This window comes from Canis aureus, chromosome 31 (assembly GCF_053574225.1).
Source record: "Canis aureus isolate CA01 chromosome 31, VMU_Caureus_v.1.0, whole genome shotgun sequence".
Classification (NCBI taxonomy): domain Eukaryota; kingdom Metazoa; phylum Chordata; class Mammalia; order Carnivora; family Canidae; genus Canis; species Canis aureus.
In genome coordinates, this window is record NC_135641.1 from 15,847,380 (window position 1) to 15,868,795 (window position 21,416).

The 21,416-nt window shown below is 62.4% G+C and overlaps 1 protein-coding gene across 5 annotated transcripts; it reads left to right on the forward strand.

Annotated features, from left to right (window-relative positions):
- The first annotated feature begins 248 nt into the window (after positions 1-248).
- On the forward strand, positions 249-19,806 carry TERT (telomerase reverse transcriptase). 5 transcript variants are annotated; one of them, XM_077879653.1, is made up of 16 exons: positions 249-467; positions 579-1,899; positions 4,577-4,772; positions 5,653-5,833; positions 6,704-6,883; positions 7,306-7,464; positions 9,979-10,074; positions 10,658-10,743; positions 11,571-11,684; positions 11,974-12,045; positions 13,496-13,684; positions 14,652-14,778; positions 15,163-15,224; positions 17,253-17,377; positions 17,924-18,061; positions 18,546-19,806. In XM_077879653.1, exons 1-16 carry the CDS (start codon positions 249-251, stop codon positions 18,647-18,649), a joined length of 3,369 nt encoding a protein of 1,122 aa, XP_077735779.1. In that variant the 3' UTR covers positions 18,650-19,806. The 5 variants fall into 5 exon arrangements, 4 of the variants coding, with proteins under 4 accessions (XP_077735779.1, XP_077735780.1, XP_077735781.1 ...); XR_013369254.1 differs by lacking the exons at positions 17,924-18,061; positions 18,546-19,806 and adding an exon at positions 15,857-15,950; XM_077879654.1 differs by lacking the exon at positions 11,571-11,684.
- Positions 19,807-21,416: the final 1,610 nt, after the last annotated feature.

Sequence of the window (21,416 nt, forward strand, 5' to 3'; positions counted from 1 at the left end):
GGGCGGGGGCTGCCCTGGGTACCCCCGAGCCTCGGCCGACGGCATCGCTCCCCGCCCGCGACCCTCGCCGCGCCCGCCGGGCCGGAGAGCAGAGGACGCGGCCGCGGCCCACGCGCTCCTGGGGCTCCGCACACCTCGGCGCGCACGCCCCCGGGCGCCCCGCCCCTTCCTCCCAGGAGCCCCGCCCCGGCGCGGACCCCCTCCCCCGGCCCGCCCCTTCCTCCCGCGGACCCCGCCCCTCCCCGGCCATGCCGCGAGCGCCCCGGTGCCGCGCCGTGCGCGCCCTGCTGCGGGGCCGCTACCGGGAGGTGCTGCCCCTGGCCACCTTCCTGCGGCGCCTGGGGCCCCCGGGCCGGCTGCTCGTGCGGCGCGGGGACCCGGCGGCCTTCCGCGCGCTGGTGGCGCAGTGCCTGGTGTGCGTGCCCTGGGGCGCGCGGCCGCCCCCCGCCGCCCCGTGCTTCCGCCAGGTGGGCCGCGGGGGACCCTGCTGGGGCCGGGGCCGGGGCCGGGGCCGGGGCCGGGGCCGGGGCCGGGAGGGGGACGGCCGCGCGCTTCAAGACGCCGCCGCCCCCCCGCAGGTGTCCTGCCTCAAGGAGCTGGTGGCCAGGGTGGTGCAGCGGCTGTGCGAGCGCGGCGCCAGGAACGTGCTGGCTTTCGGCTTCGCCCTGCTGGACGGAGCGCGCGGCGGGCCCCCCGTGGCCTTCACGACCAGCGTGCGCAGCTACCTGCCCAACACGGTAACCGAGACCCTGCGCGGCAGCGGCGCCTGGGGGCTGCTGCTGCGCCGCGTGGGCGACGATGTGCTCACCCACCTGCTGGCGCGCTGCGCGCTCTACCTGCTGGTGGCTCCGAGCTGCGCCTACCAGGTGTGCGGGCCGCCGCTCTACGACCTCTGCGCCCCCGCCTCTCTGCCGCTCCCGGCCCCCGGGCTCCCCGGGCTCCCCGGGCTCCCCGGGCTCGGGGCCGGGGCCGGGGCCTCGGCGGACCTCAGACCCACACGCCAGGCCCAGAACTCGGGCGCGAGGCGGCGCCGCGGCAGCCCCGGGAGCGGTGTGCCTCTGGCCAAGCGGCCCAGGCGCAGCGTGGCCTCGGAGCCAGAGCGGGGCGCCCACAGGTCCTTTCCCAGGGCCCAGCAGCCTCCTGTCAGCGAAGCTCCGGCTGTGACACCTGCCGTGGCCGCTTCCCCAGCGGCCTCCTGGGAGGGAGGGCCCCCCGGGACTCGTCCAACCACCCCAGCCTGGCATCCATCTCCGGGGCCCCAGGGAGTACCCCATGACCCAGCACACCCCGAGACCAAACGCTTCCTCTACTGCTCGGGTGGCAGGGAGCGGCTGCGCTCCTCCTTCCTGCTCAGTGCCCTGCCGCCTACCCTGAGCGGGGCCCGCAAACTCGTGGAGACCATCTTTCTGGGCTCTGCGCCCCAGAAGCCAGGGGCCGCCCGCAGGATGCGCCGCCTGCCTGCCCGCTACTGGCGAATGAGGCCCCTGTTCCAGGAGCTGCTTGGGAACCACGCCCGGTGCCCCTACCGTGCGCTCCTCAGGACCCACTGCCCGCTTCGGGCCATGGCCGCTAAGGAGGGGTCTGGCAACCAGGCACACAGGGGAGTGGGCATCTGTCCCCTGGAGAGGCCAGTAGCAGCCCCCCAGGAGCAGACGGACTCCACACGCCTGGTACAGCTCCTCCGACAGCACAGCAGCCCCTGGCAGGTGTATGCCTTCCTGAGGGCCTGCCTGTGCTGGCTGGTGCCCACTGGACTCTGGGGCTCCAGGCACAACCAGCGCCGCTTCTTGAGGAACGTGAAGAAGTTCATCTCCCTGGGAAAGCACGCTAAGCTCTCCCTGCAGGAACTGACGTGGAAGATGAAGGTGCGGGACTGCACCTGGCTGCACGGGAACCCAGGTGAGGAGTGCAGGTGAGCAGGTGCCTGGTTGGCCTACAGGAAGGACCAGGCTCACAGCCCGAGTGTGGTAGGCCCCTCCCTCCCAACCATCCATCTCTACCTCCTTCCCCCTCCCGTTTACGTGAACGTTGGAGATGCTTGTGGGTGCAGGCACGCCCTGGACCCAAGCAGTGAGCACGTGTGATGTGCATGGACACGCCCACAGCAACCGGTGATGCGTCCAGAAGCTCTCACGAGCACACCTGCACCTTGTTCATCATCCTTTTTTGACTTTAGGGTTTACCACCTTGAAATGGTGCCCCACTCATAGACGTGGGTGCTGGGACAGGAACCCACTTTTGTGGAGTGGAAGATAAGCCTCCTGGGCTTCCAGGCACATCTGGTCAGCCAACATACAGATGTGAATGCCGCGGCGGGACATTCAAAGGAGGGGAGATGGTCTCCTGACCAAGCCCCCCCCCATCTTTAAGGACAGAAGTGTCACCGGGAAACGGAGGAGAGCAGAGGGCTCCGCGATGGGCGTTCTGTGGGATGTTTACTAGGAACCTGCGCTGTGGCGTCCCTCCCACCTTGTTCATCTGGGTTTCACGTGGAGTTTCCTCTGCTCACCGGGTGCCCACCCTGCCCCCCCAGCACCCCCTGCCTGCAGGGCAGCAACCAGGACAGACCTTGCCAACTTGCCATTTGACCTCCCCTAAGCTCCCAAGATGCCTGAGGCTTCTAGATGAAAGGAGGAGGCAGAGGTGTCCGTTAGAGCCACAGTGACCTTCTGGGGCGGAGGTTACCGCGTGCCCTGCCCATCCCCACAGATCATGGTCATGATAGCCTCTGATGGGGGCTGGGGGCACACACTTCAGCTCCCCAGGTGGTGGCAGCCAGCCAGGGCGACCTTCCAGTAACTGGGGCTTGTAAGGTTCTGTGGGTTTTTTTGTGGGAAAACAACACAGCCTGAGCTCTGCCCTCCTAGCAAACAGTTAAGTGTACGGGAAACACGACAAACTGTAAGTGCCATGCTGCACAGCATTTTTCTAGAACTTTCAGCTGGCGTGCCTGTGAACCCGTCACCTGCGGCCCCCTGCCCTGTGCGACAACGTGGGTGTGCCATGACGGTGTCTGGCAGTGGGGGATGTACTGTCGCAGGCCTTGCGCTCTCAGGCTGCCGCTCACTTTTCGGAAAGAGCTGAGTTCTGTGACCGTCCCCAGCTTCACACCGGCCCTGCCCATGGGAAAGAGCTGGTGCATTCCAGGGTGACGAGGGCCCAGCCCCTGGACCTCTCCGAGTCATTGCACACTCAAGCTGTGCCCTGGCCAGCTGTTCCTTCCTACGACCATAGCCTTGCCCAACACGTACTGGGCTGAATAAGTGATGCCTCAACACCAAAGCTCTGTATGCGTGGCCCTCGGGTCGCCTTCTCTGCCCTCCCTGCTGGAACACCCCTTCCTCTGTTGGGCCGGCAGCGACTGTCCTGCCTGCCTCTCAGCCCCCCGACTCCCGTCACAAACTAGTCCCCATCCCCAGAGGCCAGACTGCCGGGCTGTCCACATCTGCTGCCAGGAGTCATGAGACATCATGAAATGAGCTCTTGGTGGCGGCCCTCATCCCCTTACCCCGGGCACACATGGCTCCTCATAGGCTGTGCGCCGCGCCGGTCATCTGTCCCATCGACACGTGCGCCCCTCCCGCCACGGCCCCTGGTCCTCGGAGTGGAGTCCTCTGTCTCCGTAGGGGCCTCAGTGGGGCTTCCCAGAGCCTCGCAGTTAGAATCTGGCCATCGTTGCTGCCAACCTGGAGCATCTGATTTCTTTCCTCTGATGATAGACGCATCCTCTCCGGGTGTGCCTGCCTTTGCCGGACCCTGTGTCCCTGTTTCCGGGGGACTGTGCGCCTCTCCCCCTCCACCCTCCTTCCCTGTCCGCCCAGGTGTTAAGACCTGTGAGCCCTGCCATCTAATCAGGGTCTTTGTCTCCTGCCCTTTTCTTGTCTCAACTTCCCGTCCTCTACCCCAGACCGGTCTTTGGGTCCCCTTTCTACTCTTTAATGGTCTCTCCCATGTCACTTATTAATGGGGAAGCCACCAGTTCCATGGGCGCCATGGCCTCTGTGGCAGCGTGGTGACACCTCTGAGTGCACAGAATAAAATACAGAGGAACACAGGGAGGACTGGGCCTTTGGTGCACGTTCCAGCTGCGGGACATGTGGCTGCCTCTCTTGCCTGTGGGGTTCAGCCTGGAGAACCCCAGGCATTCTGGACGGGATCCAGTGATGCTGCTTAAGGACTGCACGTGACCATAGGGAGAGCCTGTCTCTGCGTCTCCATCCTACTCATAGATAAGAACTGATGACGCAGCCCTGTCATCTCCATCCGGCAGAAACAATGTGACTGCATGTGTAACTTAAACTTTCTGGAAGCCACATTACAAAGTAAAAAACAAAATGGGAAACAAATCTAATAACGTCTTTTGTCGAAGCCCAACATACGCAGGACGTTCTCATTTCACGTAATCAGTAGAAGTGTCGTTAGTGACATGCATCCCTGTAGCTGAGGATCCAGTACACAGCGCCTCAGTCCCGACCTGCCCGTGCCGAGCGGCCGGTGTGGCCGCGATGGGCAGTGCAGGTGGGGTCGCGCTCCCCAGGGGCTGGGCTGAGACTATTCTGTGTCTTTCCCTTTTCAGGAGCTTGCTGTGTCCCGGCCGCTGAGCACCGTCGGAGAGAGGAGATCCTGGCCAGGTTCCTGTGCTGGTTGATGGGCACATATGTGGTTGAGCTGCTCAGGTCATTTTTTTATGTCACGGAAACCACGTTTCAAAAGAACCGACTCTTCTTCTACCGGAAGAGCGTCTGGAGCCAGTTACAGAGCATAGGAATCAGGTGTGTTAGTCGGTGCCGTGTGTTCTCCTGTGTAGGTGACAGCCCTGAGTCCTGCTCGCCTTGCTGGCTCCAGGCTCCCTGGGCACCCGTTGCTGGGGGTCCCACGCTGGGCATGGATTCCAGAGACCCCCCCTTTGTTTACCTGGGAAGCAGAGTTTGGGCTGAGGTTTGGGCTCTTGGAAGTGGGAGAACTTTATACCGAATGGAAACCACCACCTGAGCCATGCGGCGCGGGGGCTGTGTCTTCCTGCATCTGGGAGAGGGTCTGGAGGCCTTTGTCGTGGGTTTGAGGTGACAGGTGGTGCAGGCTGTTTAATAATTTAAATATTTTAAATTAAATATTTATTTAAATATTTTGTGGCACCTGATCCACAGTGGCTCTTGAGATTCCTTGTGGGGACTGTAGGACCTGTGGCCCTGCCTGGGGGGCATGTGAGTCCCGGGTGGGTTGGGCTTGTGCACTGCCCTTCCCTACTGAGGATGCCAGCCCAGGGAGCATACTCAGCCCCAGCAGCCAGGCGACACCCAGACCCGGGCTGTGGGTGGTTTTGGGGGAAAGGCTGCAGGTCATGGGTCCGTGGAGAGGTGGCTCTGTCTCCTGTGGGGGCTGCAGCGGTCTCCACCTCCCCCCGCCCTTGCCCGAAGTTCCTGTCTGGCCCCAGCCTGTGCTTCCCAGGCCCTGTGCTGGAGGGAACCAGGTGGTTGGGCACCTGCTGGGGAAGGGCACGCCTACAGGTGCCTGGCCACAGCCGCAGCGTCTTAGGTTTCTGGGTGCCTGGCCCTGCCGACTTGAGGAGCACCGCTCTCCACTGCCAGGCCCACCCACCCTGGGCTTCCTGCACGGCTGCCGAGCTGCATCCCATGAGGTTCTCTGTTTCAGACAACTCTTCAATAGTGTGCACCTCCGAGAACTGTCAGAAGCAGAGGTCAGGAGACACCGGGAAGCCAGACCTGCTCTGCTGACCTCCAGACTCCGCTTCCTCCCCAAGCCTAGTGGGCTGCGGCCGATTGTGAATATGGACTACATCGTGGGAGCCAGAACATTCCACAGAGACAAGAAGGTCGACTTGTTTCCTTTCTAAGTAAAGTGCACTTAACCCCCAGACTAGGTGTGGACGTAGACGGGGCCAGATGAGGGCCTGCAGCGCGTCAGGCCCATGGGGCACAGAGTACCGTTGACGGGGCCGGGTGCCCGAGTGCAGAGGAGCTGGTAGGAAGGCCGGTCCTAGGAGATGCTGGGGCTTCCATGAACCCACAGGTTCTCATGGCATAGAGCTATCCACTGCTGCAGGGGATGGTGACCCATCTGAGCCAAGGACAGAAAGACCAGGTTATTCCCCTGTCACCAGCCTGTCGGGCTTCCAACGACCCACATGGGACCTCACCCCCATGGTCAGCAACCCCTCCTGCAGGCCCTCACCCTCATGGTCACACCCCCTGCCCCCTCCCTGCAGGACCTCACCCCTGTGGTCAGCATCCCCTCCCTGCTCCTGTGGGACCTCACCCCCATGGTCAGCACCCCTGTCCCCTCCCTGTAGGCCCCCACCCCTGTGGTCAGCACCCCTTTCTGCAGGACTTTGTTCCTATGGTTAGCGTCCTGTGTGTTTCCTCCCCCCATCACAGCATCTGTCACCAGAGATCTGACTCTTCCAGTGGCTCCATTGAGTGTTTGGGGTGATTTTGTCATTGTGATGCTCCCACTTACGGAAGCAGAGCTGTGGACAGCTGCTTGGGGAGACCCTGGGTCTGGGGTGGGTGGGGGGGATCCTCCAGCTACCCTTCCGGAGTCTGAGGGATGTTGAGCAGACCAGGAGGCACAGAGGCAGGGGTTGTTCTGGGGACCCCGCAGGTGGAGGTAGCAAGTCTGACCCAGGCCCCCTCGGGGTGGGCGCCCTCTGACCCAGCTGCCCTGGCCGGGGCTGGCTCTGCAGGTCCAGCATCTCACCTCACAACTGAAGACACTGTTCAGTGTCCTGAACTATGAGCGGGCCCGGCGCCCCAGCCTCCTAGGGGCCTCCATGCTGGGCATGGACGACATCCACAGGGCCTGGCGCACCTTTGTGCTACGCATACGGGCCCAGAATCCGGCACCCCAGCTGTACTTTGTCAAGGTGGGTACCCGGTTCTGGTCCCCGCCCCACACCCAGGCGAGCCAGCTGGGCATGTCAGGCATATGAGAGCAGCCCCTCCGCCAGCTAGCCTGCAGCCTGGGTCCCGGCAGGGGCAGTGGACGAGGAGGAGCGGCTGGCTGGCAGCCCTTGGGTTTGCCCGAAGGGGCGTCCCGTGGTGGAGCCACGTCACATCTCTGTATAGAGGGGGATACGGGCCTGCCCTGGGGTGCTGAGTCTGGGGCCATGGGACAGGTGTGTGCAGCGGAGACAGGGCAGTCACTGGGTGGTCAGGGTGTCCCGGGTCCTCCAGCGTCTGATTCACGCGAGTTTGGTAGTGGCAGGTGAAAACCAGCAGTACCTGGGAGCCTGGGGCCAGGTGAGCACAGGAGCAGCCTGTGAACAGGCACATCGCTCCCACACAGGTGGACGTGACGGGGGCATATGACGCCCTCCCTCAGGACAGGCTGGTAGAGGTGATTGCCAATGTGATCAGGCCTCAGGAAAGCACATACTGCGTGCGCCACTATGCCGTGGTCCAGAGGACTGCCCGGGGACACGTCCGCAAGGCCTTCAAAAGACACGTAAGACCCAGAGGGGCGTGCATCCCACGATGAGGGTGTCTGGTGTGGAGGTGTCCATGACAGGGTGCGTCTGTGGCACTGGTGTGTGTGCCCCTGGAGGCCCTTGCCCGTCTCCGTGGGTGCTGAGCTGCACGTCTTCTGCCCCCAGTCCTGGAAGGTACCCCACACTGTCGTCAGTGTTATGGTCAATTCTCATCGTCCTGCAGGCTGCTGCCTCCTGTCCCCTGTGCACTGGTGTGTGTGCATGGGAGGTGTGCCGGCAGCAGCAGCCACGTATTCTGGTGATGCCCCCCCCCCCGCTGCCCCTTGGGAGCCCGCGCCTGGCCCTTGCCCATGCAGAGGGGCAGGGTGTGCTGCATGGCCAGGGCTAGGGGAGAAGAGAGTAGAGCAGCCGTAGGGGACAGAGCCCACCCAGGAGCTCCCAGGACAACCTCATGTGAGCGCCTCGGGCAAGGCTCCCGAGTGTGGTTTGTGAATCTTGTTTGCCTCAAAATGAGACAGTGTGCCTGTGGACACAGATGGTCGCCAACACCTGGGTTGATGTGGGAAATCACGCGTGCCCCCGCGACCCCCGCTTACTCCCTCAGGGCAACGTCTACTACCTGGACTCACCTGTCTCCAATTCAAGCAGCATGCCCCCTTCCTGTCTGCTTTCTTCTGTTCCCAGTGGGCCTGAGATGTGGCTTTTCCCTCTCCTTGTCGTGGTCGGGGTCCTGTGGCACCAGTGCTGCTGGTGGGGTGCACGTCTGGGGGAGTCCCTGTTTGGACGGGGCGAACAGGCCACCACGGGCATTCCCCTGACTGCCCCCATGCACAAGAGCCCTCGCTTCTGTTGGGAGCGTTGCCCGGGACGGGGAGTGGGGAGTGGTCAGTGTTGGGGGGCAGACCACCCTGGCATCCCGGGGGCAGTGTCCTCTAGGGCCCGAGGGTGCCCAGGGCTCATGGGGCATCCTCCTGAGGAGCTGCAGGCTGAGAGCCCTTCAGACGTTGGCCACTTGGAGGCCTCCTCCGGTGAGATGTCAGTCGGGTCATCTCCCCACGTGTGATGAGCGGGGTGCCGGGTGCTCCTGATTCCCAGGGTGTCATAACGCCCAGTGTGGTCCTTGGTCGGGCGGATGCACCACAAACACATGAACACATTCTAGACTGTCTTTGCCTTTTTGTCCCCAAAGTGACGTCCTGCATTTCTGTCAGAATGGGCGCTGCTTTCGCCCCCATGTTCAGCTCTCAGCTGCTGGACTGGACTTCTGGGGTGTAGATTCGAGCTTCTTCAGGTCTTGGCCTCCGTCCACGTGTTTTCTGCCTCTGACCACCCGTTAAACCTATTTCCTGAATTCTTGGGTCAGCATTCCCATTCTCCCATCTTGGAAATCCCACGTGGGTTTTCTCACAGGCTCCAGGTCTCTGGTTCGCTTTTCCTTCTGTTTCTTTTGTTTTGTTATTTGTTTTTTTTTTTTTTTTTACTTCTAATTTTTTTGTTTGTTTTTAAATCCCGGCAACTCAGGAGCCGTCTCGTCCAGAGGCAGGTTCCTATCACAGCTGCTCTGCTGTTTCTGTTGTTTTATCTGTGGTTTGGCCACGCAGGCCTGCCTCCTCTCATTTGTTTTTCATGAGATGCCAGCCTCTACAAAATTAAAAGCATAGGTTTTGCATAAAACTTTTTTTCTGTAGGGGTTCATCGCTCCCCTGACAGTGGGACTGATGGATCCCATGGGTCTGACAGGGTTGGTGTTAGACCATGTAGGGCTGGCCCCTGCCCCCCACCCCAGCCCCTTGCACTCACCTGAGGGCCCCCGACAACCCCTGCAGCCACCAGTGCTCACGAGACGGCCCCCCCTCTGCTCCCTGAGAGCCCCCTGACACCCTGCTGAGAGCTCCCCACCCCCTCTGCTCACCTGAGAGCCCCCCGACACCCTGCTGCAGCCCCCTGCACTTACCTGAGGGCCCCCGACACCCCCCTGTGGCCCCCTGTGCTCACCTGAGGGCCCCTGATACCACCTTAGCCCCTTCCACTCACCTGGGAGCCCCCAGCCCCCCTTTACTCACCTGAGAGTCCCTTTACCCCCCACCCCGACTGTAGCCCTCCCTCTACTCACCTGAGGGCTCCCCTACCCCTCACCCCCATTGCACACCCCCATGCTTACCCAAGAGCCCCCCCGCCAGGTGACAGCCCCTCTTTCCCCTGGGGTGCCCAGTGCTCAGAGCTGAGAAGTAGTTGCAGGTTTGGACATTTCTCCACCTACTCCTCAGACCAGTCCCTCCTCCTGGCTGCTGGGGTGGCCCTGACCCCTACTGCCTTCTGCTCACACTCCCCCTCCCACAGTGAATGGACAGGCCTGAGAGGTCTTGGGAAGGTGGGACTTCTCCCAAGACTGGGACCCCAGTGGCTCTCCTCGGCCTGTCACCAGCTGCTGGGGAGTGACCTGGACAGCTCCTGTGGCCTATGGCACGACCATTGTCCTCCTGGTCCTGGCTGGGTGTCTGCCTGCCTCAGCCCCTTGTCTTTGCCAGCAGGTGTCCACCTTTGCAGACCTGCAGCCTTACATGAGACAGTTTGTGGAGCGTCTGCAAGAGACAAGCTCGTTGAGGGACGCCGTGGTCATCGAGCAGGTGGGGGGAGCACAGCTCACCGCGGGAGGAACGTGGACATGGGTGGAGGGGCCCCGTGCAGCCTCCGCGGACTGCGCCGTGCTGCCTTTGGCCTCATTTCTGCCTTCCCACCAAGCCGCGTCCTCTGCCGCTGCCCAGCCTTCCTGTGGTTCGCTAGAGATGTCCTCTGCCTCGGGTTGGATCATGAGGCCGGAAGAATCTGTGCCCTGTCCTGTGGGAGGATAAGTTGGCTTTGCTGTGTCACCTCATCTGGGGTTGACCATCTAGCAGGAAACCTGTTTTTCTTGCATGTAAGCAGGGGCTGCTCGTGAGCGCGGGGCCCTCGGTGATGGCTTAGCCCACGTGGCTGTGGAACCACTTACAGGGACAAGCTCGGCCACCCGCTGAGGCTCTGACATGCAGACCCGTCTTCTCTGGCCGCTGGGGGCCACAGGCCACATGCTTACTGGCACGTGCCATCTGGGCAGCGTCCACAGGCTCAAGCCCAGCCGGAGCCACAGACCACCTGGTGTGGCCTCCAGCGCAGCGCCCCTGCCCGTGTGCGTGCCGCCCTGCCTGCCCACACGTCTGTGCCTTCTTCCAGAGCTCCTCTCTGAACGAAGCCGGCAGCAGCCTTTTCCACCTCTTCCTGCGTCTGGTACACAATCACGTCGTAAGGATCGGGGGCAAGTGAGTTGGGGTCCTCAGCACCTTTCCGTCATCATCCTGAGACCCCCCTGCCCGCGTTGGGGGGCATCGCATTCCACATAGGCATGCTGGCCCCTCGGCTCCCAGGGTTTGGGAGGTCCTCTGGCGTCTAAATGCCGGCAGATGATTTTTTTTTATTCGTGCCAACAAAACCAGACAACTCTGGGTGAGCAGATGCGTGAGGACCCCAGCGTGGCTGATGAGAGCAGTGCTCCCCGTGGTTCAGGTCATGGCTGAGGTCGTTAGGGGTCAGCTTGGATGCGGCGCCTCTCTGGGGTCATTCCTTGGGCTCCGGAAATCAGAAGTTTCATAGTTCAAGGAGGTGCTGTTACTACGGTTAGGAGGAGTGAGAGCATTCACAATAGTGAGGTAATATTCACAATATAAGCTGATACCTGCATTCCGAAAGGCTCCCCCACAGTGCACAGCGGCGTGGGGAGGGGGGTCTTCACACGGATAGCTTGCCTGGACGCCCGTCAGCGGTACCCGTGTCACAAGAGAACTGTTTCAAAAAAAAAAAAAAAAAGCCCACAAGAGAGTTGTTTCCATGGGAAAGGCCAAACCCATGGCCCCCAGGCCTCCCTGAGAAGCGCCACTCACTTCGCCGCCACTGTGACCTTGATAAAAACGAGTCGTGCCTCGTGCGGATGGTTGTGTGTGTGAACAGACCCCCAGCAGGACTCTGTGGGAGCCTGTGCCCAACCTGGATTCATACCCCCAGATCTGTGTGTCGGCGGGAGGGGGGGTCTGCAAGCATGGGGGTCTGTGACACGAGCGCCAGGCCCGCCGTGGCCTGCTCCTGCCCGCAGGTCCTACATCCAGTGTCAGGGGGTCCCTCAGGGCTCTATCCTGTCCACTCTACTGTGCAGTCTGTGCTACGGGGACATGGAGCGCAGGTTGTTTCCTGGAATCGAGCAGGACGGGTACGGATCCCTCATGGCGCCCGTCTTCCTGGCCCTCGAGGTGTGGACGGGGCCATGTGTGTCTTTGTGTGAGGCCATGTGGGAGGTTGTGGGGGGTCAGCCAGGGCTTCTGAGTGGCAGCCGCGCCTCTGTCCCTGTGTCCCCGGCCACCACTGCATCCATGAGACCCGTCAGCCATTGTCCAGATCCTTTGGAGAGGATTACATGATTTTGTCTACATGAACGGGGATGCTGGCGTTTGTCCAACGTCGGGCCTCTGGCTGCAGCCCTCGGCGCCTCTCTGCTGCAGGGTCCTCCTGCGCCTGGTGGACGACTTCCTGCTGGTCACCCCTCACCTGACGCAAGCGCAAGCCTTTCTCAGGTAAGGGTCCCTATGCGTCTCTGTGGCACTCCTGCGGCCCATGAGCCCCGACCTGACTCGCTGAGTCACGGTGCCCACCTCGCATCTGTGCTCCCCGAGGTGTCTTGCCTCTGGCGAGCGGTGCGCCATGCGTTCTGGGGGTTCTGAGAGCCAGGGCTGTGGCCGTGGGAGTGGAGCCTGAGCCTGGGGTGGGAGGTGGGTGGGCATGGGCGGTGCCCTGGGGGGGCGGGCTGCGTCCCTGGAGGCTGTGCTGCACACACAGGAACAAAGTGCGGCCCGAGTGCTGGTACAGCTCCCCAGGGGCGCCTCTCTGTAGGCCATGTGGGAGGGAGGGTCTGTCTGTCTGTCGACGTGCTCACTGGTGGTGCTCAGGGCCGAGCGACCACTTGGGAGCTTGGTGCATTTTGCCAGAATTCAGTCGGCACAAGGGCTCCTTTCCTTCGCGCCGTGGTCCTCAGTGCTGTCCCTCTCAGGCCCCAGGTGGCCAGCGGCTTATTTTCCAGTGGCTTTTCCAAGGAAAGAGAAGGTTGTAAACCAAGGGGTGTTTGTTCTGGACAAACCCATCTAGACAGTATCTCCGACCCTGAGCCTGCCAACAGGGTCCCACGGGGTTCCCAGGGCTCAGAGTGAGCTAGTGTTCAGCAGGTGTGTCCTAGGGCCACCGTCCACACAGCAGCCTGGTACAGGCCTCCCTACAAATGTGAGTTCATCACAATGCAGTCCAATGACAGATTCTGATCCTCGGGCAGGGCCATGTCCTGAGAGCTCCGTACCCACGCATGGCCAGTAGCTGCCACGGGCACAGCGTCGCTGCTGCCATGAGAATCCTGGGGGTCAGGTCGCAGGCAGGTGGCTCAGAGTATGTGTGGCAGGGTTCCACCTAGGAAGCGAACCACTGGGTGGGGACATCCTGCATCCCGTATCCAGCCTGGATTCCGCCCGCACGGGCGGCCTGGCACATCTGACATCCGTGGGGAGATGCTCCCCAACTTGGGACACGTGGGTCCTGTGCTTCAGGCCCTTCCCTGGCGGGGCTTCTGCCCCACTGTGGACAGTCCCCTCCTTTAAAACTGTCAACCGTGTCAGCAGGACACCCTGGTGACACCCTGACTCACGGTGGCACATGGGACACACAGGCTGCTGTCACGGAGAGGATCTCGTCCCTTGGGCTCTGCCGTCCAGACCCTGCATTCTCCTCACAGCCGGATCCCGAGCTGATGGCTCACCTGCTGTTCCCATGAGTAGGGTCAGCTCGGTGGGGGCTGGGCTCTCGGGTGCTGGCGCTTGGTCTCCAGGAGCCTCTGGGAAGGAGCACCCGGCGCCTGGTCGGGGCTCTGTCCAGCCATCCTCAGGGGCCTCTCTGGGGTTCTCCACGTAGCACAGAATGAGCGCCCCCAGAGCCCCAGGCGGCGTCCCCTCCCCTGGCAGCTGACAGGTCCCTGTGCTGTAGGACCCTGGTCAAAGGTGTTCCTGAGTACGGCTGCAGGGCCAACTTGCAGAAGACGGCGGTGAACTTCCCCGTGGAGGACGGCGCCCTGGGCAGCGCGGCCCCCCTCCAGCTGCCAGCGCACTGTCTGTTCCCCTGGTGCGGCCTGCTGCTGGACACCCGGACCCTGGAGGTGTCCTGTGACTACTCCAGGTGAGCGCACCCACCAGGGATGCCGCTTAGCACGCTCCCACTCCTGTCTCCACAAGGCTGCGATCCCGAGAGGTCAGGGTTCAGGGTGCCCAGCCCCCCATCCAGACGGGGGCAGAACACATCCTCCTTGGGATCGAGAGCACTGGCCAGGCGAGCGGTCCCCTGGGCTGTCTGTGGTACAAGGAATCTGGGCAAGAGACGGCATCACCGGTGTGCTCTGCAGGGAGGTTTGGGGACGGCTGCACACAAGTCTCCTCAGGACAAGGGCACACTCCTGACGCCCTCTGTGGCCTCACTGGGTGCCTGTCATCCCTCCGGGGAGCAGGGCTTGAGCACGTGGGGCCTGCTGTGTGCAGGATGGGGGACCCCGTCCTGGCGAGCTCAGGCTGCCGCGAACAATGCCCCCGACCGGGCCACTGCACCAGACTCTGTCCTCACACCGTGGAGGCTGTGAACCCCGGGTCGGGGTCCTCTTCAGGCCGCTCCTTGGCACATAGACGCGGGGTCTGTGTCCTCACGTCTCTCTGCGTTCCAGCATCATCTCTGGCGTCTCTCCCTGCAAGGACATGAATCCTGTGGGGTCAGGGCCCACCTCTGACCCCACACATGGTCACGTGGCTCAGGGCTGTCACGGGGCCTCCCAGCCCGGCCCTGGCTTGGCAGAGACACAGCTCACGGTGGACGTGGGTGCTGGAATCTGCTCCCTGAGGAGTGAACAGTACAGATCGCACCGCTGTGGTGGGGGCGGGGCTTCCCTGGCTGACCTTGGTCCCTCAGGCCTCCCGGCTTGGGCGCTCCCCGTCTGCACTTGGACCTGTCTCCACAGGGCTTTTTCCACCCTTGCAGCCACTGTGCTGCCCCTGCCCACCCCCACCCCCTCACTGGGGACCCATCTGTGCATTTGGCAGCCTGGGCAGGTGGGCTGCATGGGGGTACCGTGTCTCAGGGCCCCCACTCTGTACGACAGCTATGCCCACACCTCCATCCGCGCGAGCCTCACCTTCAGCCAGGGTGCCAAGCCGGGGAGGAACATGCGGCGCAAGCTGTTGGCCGTCTTGCGGCTGAAGTGCTGCGCATTGTTTCTGGATCTGCAGGTGAGCACGGCCCACAGGCTGAGCCATGCCTGTGAGGCTTGTGTGCCTTACGGCACGTGTGCCATGTGTGTGGGTGTGAGTGCACATGTGTGTGTGCCATGTGTATGGGTGTGCATGCATGTGCAAGTACACACTCATGTACACGTGGAGGCAAATGCCCTCAACCTCGCCTGCACCCATCTTCCTGGACACCAGGGTCCCTCCCCACAGTGGGGGTCCAGAGCCACTTGGCGCTCACATTCTGGTTGCTCCCTGCCTGTCCTTCCCTCCAGTGGGTCAGGGCCCACTTGGAGCTATCCCCGCCTCCCTGTGACCTGGTGATAAAGCAAGAGATGGAGGACATTCTAGAGGCCCTTGCATCACTTGTCTTTCTTTGTGACTCAGGTGAACGGCATCCACACGGTCTATATGAACGTTTACAAGATCTTCTTACTGCAGGCTTACAGGTGGGTTCACGGGCCACATGGCCACAGGCCACAGGGCCATCTGACCCTGGCTGTCCCTCAGCCCAGGAGAGCATCCTGCACTCCGGTGTCCTGGGTCATTTGCCAGGTTTCCAGGGGCTGGCACAGCAGCCTTGTGTGTGCACACGTACACCTTGCTTCATTGGAGGTGTCCGTCCCATCACCAGGAGGTGATGGGTGGCCAGCTTGGCCCGGGGTGTCCCCGCTCCTATGTACTGACCCAGGACCTCGCAGGGGCCTGGAGCACGAGGCAGGTGCAGACACCACAGGGCTCAGGTCCCAGGCAGTGGGGGATCAGGTGGGTCAGGTGATAGTCCGCGGCCCCCTTAAGGGGTGGTGGGATGTGGCCCCCAAACAGCCCAGGGGCCATTCCTGCCCTACTAATGTGAACGTCGGAGGCCCATTCTGCTCCTGGAATATTCTCTGTACTGGGTGTCTGGACAGCTGTGGGGCCCTTTGGCGGTGGAGCCTTCCTAACAGCTCTCGGGGTGGGGGGGTGGGGAGACATTTCTTCCTTTGGGCCGTTAACCCCACTGATCACATTGGCCGCCCTAGCCATAGGGACACAAAAGCCGGGCTTTGCTGGTTTCTGAGGGCCACCTGCCCCTTGGCAGCTCTGGGGGCAGCTAACTTCCAGCTGTAGTCAGGACAGAGGGACGTGTGAGCCGTGGGGCTGGTCAAGGGGCCAGGCTTCCGTGTGGAGCTATGGTGAGTCTGTAACCTGGAGCTGTGCATTTGTTGTGCAGTGAGCTTCCTGTCTCATGGGGACGGGGCAGGCTGCATAAGACGCTCCCCTGTGGCGCCAGGCCAGGAAGCTCTCCGGCCCCAGAGGGCCTGTGCCCCTGAGTCTGCCTGTTGCGTGTCCACTGTCGTGTCGGGTGGTGCAGAGCTCACCCGTTCAGCCGGGGCTCCCACGGGGCTCAGGGCTCTGCCTCTGTCCTTGAAACCTGTTGCCTCCAACCACGCACCTCTGCTCTCATGGGCGGCCTGCCTGACGTCTCTGGAAACATGCTCAGAGTGTAGCACAAATGTGCCCACACGCCACACACGGTGAGATTGGAGGTGGTGGACGCTCACCTGCTTCTCTGGCCCCCAGGGCGTAGGAAAACAGTCTGGTGGTGCTTCCAAGGCCAGGGGCAGGCCAGTCCCCCAGCCAGCTGTAGGTCCTACCCTGGTGCCCAGGCCAGCTTCGTCCCTGTCCCCACACCGGGACCTGTCTTCCAGGGCCCAGCTCTGGACACCTGCCCCCACCTGGGGACCCATCCCTCACGGGGCCCAGCTCCAGATACCTGCCCACCGGGAAATGTTTGAGTCCTGGGTTCAGGGAGGTGCCCTCGGGCAGCTCTGTAAGCTCCTCAGTTCAAGCATGTGCAGCCCTATGACGGCAGGTGCTGCATGCTACGGGCTTCTCCACCCACGGGCATGTGTGTCAGTAGTTTCCATGTGGATGTCGAGGCACGTGGGAGGCTCTGAGGGCCCCATTCCCTCTGGGGCAGGAGTGTGGTATGTGAAGCTGGCCCGTGACCAGCGGCTGAGGCCAGCGAGGCCACGTGTGTCCCACCCAAAGTGGGACACTAGCTCATGCACTTGTGTCTGCTCGGAACCCGCCAGGCTCGGCAAGTCTCGTAGCCCTGGGTACGCTCCAGGCTGGCAGTGTTGTAGGTGAGTCCAGGAGTGGAGGCCTTTCCAGAGAGGGTCCTCCACCCATAGAGCAAGCTTCTCCCCCAGGCCACAGCCACAGACTGACCCCGGGACCGCAGACATGACGTCTGTGCATTACCAACCCTGGCTCCAGTCTCCCACAGGCGGGAAAGTACTTCCCTTGGGTTATCACACGAGGTCAGAGTGACACGCGTGCACATGATGCCAGGTGGTCAGCGAGACCAGGAGCACGGGGTACCTGGTGAGAGGCTTGCCGGGCAGTCGCGCACACGCATGCACACAGGGACGTGCACACAGGGACATGTTCCAGCTGGGGGACATTCCTCCCACGAAGCGTCCTTCCCGCAGGTTCCATGCATGTGTGCTCCAGCTTCCATTCAACCAGCCAGTGAGGAAGAACCCCTCCTTCTTCCTCCGTGTTATCGCGGACACCGCGTCGTGCTGCTACTCCCTTCTCAAAGCCAGGAACGCAGGTGTGCGTGGGTGCTAAGTAGGCGCCACTGGTGGGTTTGTGGAGTCACATGGGTGCTCACCTCACGTGTCCACAGAGGTGCCGTGCGCCCTGGGAGCTCCCCACCAGGCCCTGCCCTGCCAACCCCTGCAACCTTGGCCATGTGTGTGAATCCAAACCAGCAGGGGTGGGGGAGGCCAGGTCCCAGGAACCTGGGGGGGCCTGTGTGGCTGCTCGTCCATCTCTGCCCCCCCTCGGCCCCCCAAGGACACTCTCAGCCCCCCTCAGCCTCATCACAGGGCATCTGGTTGGCCTGCAGTTCAGGCTATGCTGTGTGTCCCATGGGTCCTTGGTCTTTCCCTTTTGTGGATGGTTCTTCAGAAAAGTGGAGAAAGCGCCCCCACCAGGGCTCCCTGGTGCTGGGGTGGGGACTGCCCTGGAAACAAAATTGCCCATTTGCCCCTGGCCTGTGCACCTTCTTCTGCGTCAGGGCGGGCAGGGACCCCAGGTCTCTCCGGGAGGGGACCAGGGCTGGGTGGGGCCTTAGCCTGTTCACGTGTCCCTGCAGGGCTGTCCCTGGGGGCCAAGGGCGCCTCTGGCCTGTTTCCTTCTGAAGCCGCACGGTGGCTCTGCCTCCACGCCTTCCTGCTCAAGCTGGCGCATCACAGTGGCACCTACAGGTGTCTCCTGGGGGCACTCCAGGCAGGTAAGTAGGGTGGGGAGCCCTCGGCCCCAGAGGTGCCCCTTGTGTGATAACAGGGCCCTGTCCCTGTATGGGGGTGTGTCTGACAGGCAGTGGGGGGGTCCAGGAGCCCCAGGTGATGATGGGGTGCAGGCACCCTGGGGTCACAGGCTGTCACCTGAAGGGTGGGCACGCCCACCTGGTCACTCCACACCTCACCTCCTGCCTGTGGGGAGAGGCCAGGCCCCGCTTCCCTCCAGCCCTGCTGGTAGGTGTCCTCTATGCCCTGACCTGCATCCCCGAGCCCCTTCCCCGGCTGCCCCGACACCACCAGAGGGACCCTCAGCAGCAGATCTTCGCAGACCTCTCTCCCACCCATACCAGCTGGCACCTGGAGCCTGGCCCGTACCCGGGGCCCAGACCATGCCCACCTGGCCTTCTGCGGGGTCCCGAGGCCATCCTAGAGGCCACTTTCCGGGGCATTCATGTATCACTCGTTCCCCTACAGCCAAGGCACACCTGGGCCGGCAGCTCCCGAGGGGGACACTGGCTGCCCTGGAGGCAGCGGCTGACCCCAGCCTGACTGCAGACTTCAAGACCATTTTGGACTGATGCCCCGTGCTGCCCTCAGCCCAGAGGTGCCCCGGCCCATGTGCCTCCACGTGGAGGGAGGGGCCGGCTCACTGTAAGGTCTGAGGCCCTGAGAGTTGAGCTGCTGGCCAGGCTGCCCCAGGAGAGCTTGGCCCACGCGTCTTCCAGGGGGAGAGCAACCCAGCACCCTCCTGTGATTGGGGTTTGGACCGCCAGGAGGGGGCAGGAGAGAAGCCTGTGTGGACCTTGTTCACCCCCGCCCCCTACCCCACCTCTGCGGGACTGCCCCAGGCTGTAAGGACTGCAACGTGTCCCCGAGGGCGCATGGGGGCACGTGGGGTGCTCGGTGCTGGGTGTGGGCTCCTTCCTGCCAACCTGCACAGCACCCAGGCTTGGACCGTCCACACCTACCTGGGAGCCGTGCCTGCCCCCGGTCAGCCCCGAGCTGCGTCCAAAGTCTGTGTCCCATAGAGCTTTCCCCAGAGGCTGAGGGCCCAGTCAGCTGTTCCAGACCCAGCCCCGCCCATCCTGATGACCTCACCCTGCCCCTTATACCCCCGCCAGCCTCCTGGAGCCTTGGTGTCTGGCTCACCCCACCCCGTCTCCACCCCCACTTCCAGCTCTTCCCCCCACCCCAGTCCTTGCACAGCACACGGGGGTCCCAGGCCATCCTGGCGGCGCCCCTCCCGGACCACCCTCTGCCCCTGGACTTACTGTCCCGGTGACTTCTGGAAAGCCACGGAAACAATACACCGAGCCTTTGATCTTAGAGGTTTCCACTTTTCCATGTTTATATTAAAATACATCATGTGTGAGGCATCCATATCATTTCCCATAATTACAGAGATCTAGGCTGGTGTCCACACATCATGTATAGGGTCCTGGGGCTGATGGGGATTCCACAGGACTTCCTGGGGCAGGGGTGAGGAGGCTGGGGGGGTGGTAGTAAAGGGCACCCCTGGGGCAGGTGCAGTATGACATCCACCCCACCTACAGCTGACTCCTACTGTGCTGTGGACCCTGGAAGAGCCTGTGGCCCGGGACACATGGTTCCCTGCTAAGTGCATTTCCCCTCTCCACGTGATCTCCTGGACGGCTCCTTGGAGGAGCAGATCGTGGAGTAATGATATAGGGGGTGGGAGGTCGGTGGTAGCCCGCCGCCCCATGTCTAGCCCTGGCCCTCCCCTCTGGGCTGTTAGGCTCCTTCTCCTGTACTCTGGATCTGGGCAGATGGAAGTGCATGTCCATCTGTCCGCTTTGACTCCTGGGGATGGCCCTGTCCCTCTGCCATCCACATCCTGACCGTTGTAGGATTCATTTATTCATTCACGTACTGTCATGTCTGTTTAGCTGAGCTCCGAGGCCCTGCTCACACAGTGCAGACGTGTTGGCCAGCAGCGCCTCAGCCTGGGAGCAGGTGTTGTGGGGATGGACTCTAGGCAGAGCTGTTTGAGCAGGTCCCCAGGGGCGAGCTCTGCGAAGGATCCTGCTTGTGTACCTGGGAGCCTTCCAGGTGAGGGGACAGTAGGAGGGGCCACAGGAAGGGCCATGTTGGGGTGTGGTACTCTGCTCAGGATCATGTGTCAGGACCTTGGGGTGGGGGCAACGAGCGACCCCACAAGTTGTGGCAGGAGGGGGTCAGCCCACAGCAGCAGGGTAGCTCAGATGGAACTTCTGGGAGAGGTGGGGTTCTCAGGGGCGCTGGGGGATGAGGTGCTGGTTGTCAGCCTGAGCTGTCCCTGGGGGCTTGAGCCGCGCAGGTGCTCCCCCACATCTCTGGTTTGGCAAATCTGGGGAGGGGCCTGGGTTTGCCCTTGTAGGGAGTTCCAATATGATGCTGGGGGGCAGGAGCACCCATGCTGAGAACCGCCGCAGGGAAGATGGGCAGCTTCAGTGGCGGCTTCACAGTCAGGGTTAGGAGTTTGGAGGTGGGTAGACGATATCATTGTGGGGTCATGGCTGAAGCCACCAGGGAAGTGGCCTGAGCTCATGGAGGGACCTGTTTGAAAGTGAAGGGTCAGGAGCCCCACCAGGGCCTCACCTAACAGGCCACCTCGGCCACACAGCCCCTGTGAGGTGCCCCGAGACAGAATGTGCTTTCTCAGGACAAGTGAGCTATTCCCTGGCTCCCATCTCAGTGGAGGATGAGCCCACGTGTGGGAGATGCTCATGTGTCCTTCCAGACCACCGGGGGGAGGGAGGGCTGCAGTGTGCCAGGGAGGGGGTGCTATGTAGGGTGCTGGACTGACGTCCTTGAACAGATGGAAAGAGCTGCAAGGATTGCCCAGAGAGCAGAAGGGAGCAGCCCAAACAGGGTGTATGTAGCCTGTGAAGAAAGGGGCTGCCAGGGAGCCGCCTCTCAGCCCTGTCCCCTGTTACAGCGGGAAGGCCCATAGCCAAGCAGTTGCCAAGGCTTCCTTCCAGGACGTCCCTGATGGGGCCACATGACACATAGTGGGATGCCATCAAGTGTACCTTGGATGGGGTTGGTGCTAACGTAGCCCAAATTTTCCAGGCATAAATGCATCTGCTGTCGGGGTTTATGGATATTGCCCTGTTTACTGCTGCTTCTGTGCAGAGCGTCCCAGTGACTGAGCTGACGATCGCTTTATGGCAGACCCAAGTCCATGGTCATAAATGCACCGGAGATGAGCAGTGCAGATTGGGGCCCCACCCAACCCGCACGCTGAGCTGGCCATGCTAGTGGCCACAGCATCATAAATGGAGGGAGGGCTGACCTGCCCTGGTGGGGAAGACAATGCATGGGGACACTGCCGGGACCCCACAC

What these genes read in the sequence shown, in the direction of transcription:
- TERT (XM_077879653.1), top strand. Translation starts at nt 249, where the DNA reads ATGCCGCGAGCGCCCCGGTGCCGCGCCGTGCGCGCCCTGCTGCGGGGC. An exon ending in CATTCCACAGAGACAAGAAG is followed by an intron (nt 5,834 to 6,703) that starts GTCGACTTGTTT and finishes CTGGCTCTGCAG; the next exon opens with GTCCAGCATCTCACCTCACA. An exon ending in ACGCCGTGGTCATCGAGCAG is followed by an intron (nt 10,075 to 10,657) that starts GTGGGGGGAGCA and finishes GCCTTCTTCCAG; the next exon opens with AGCTCCTCTCTGAACGAAGC.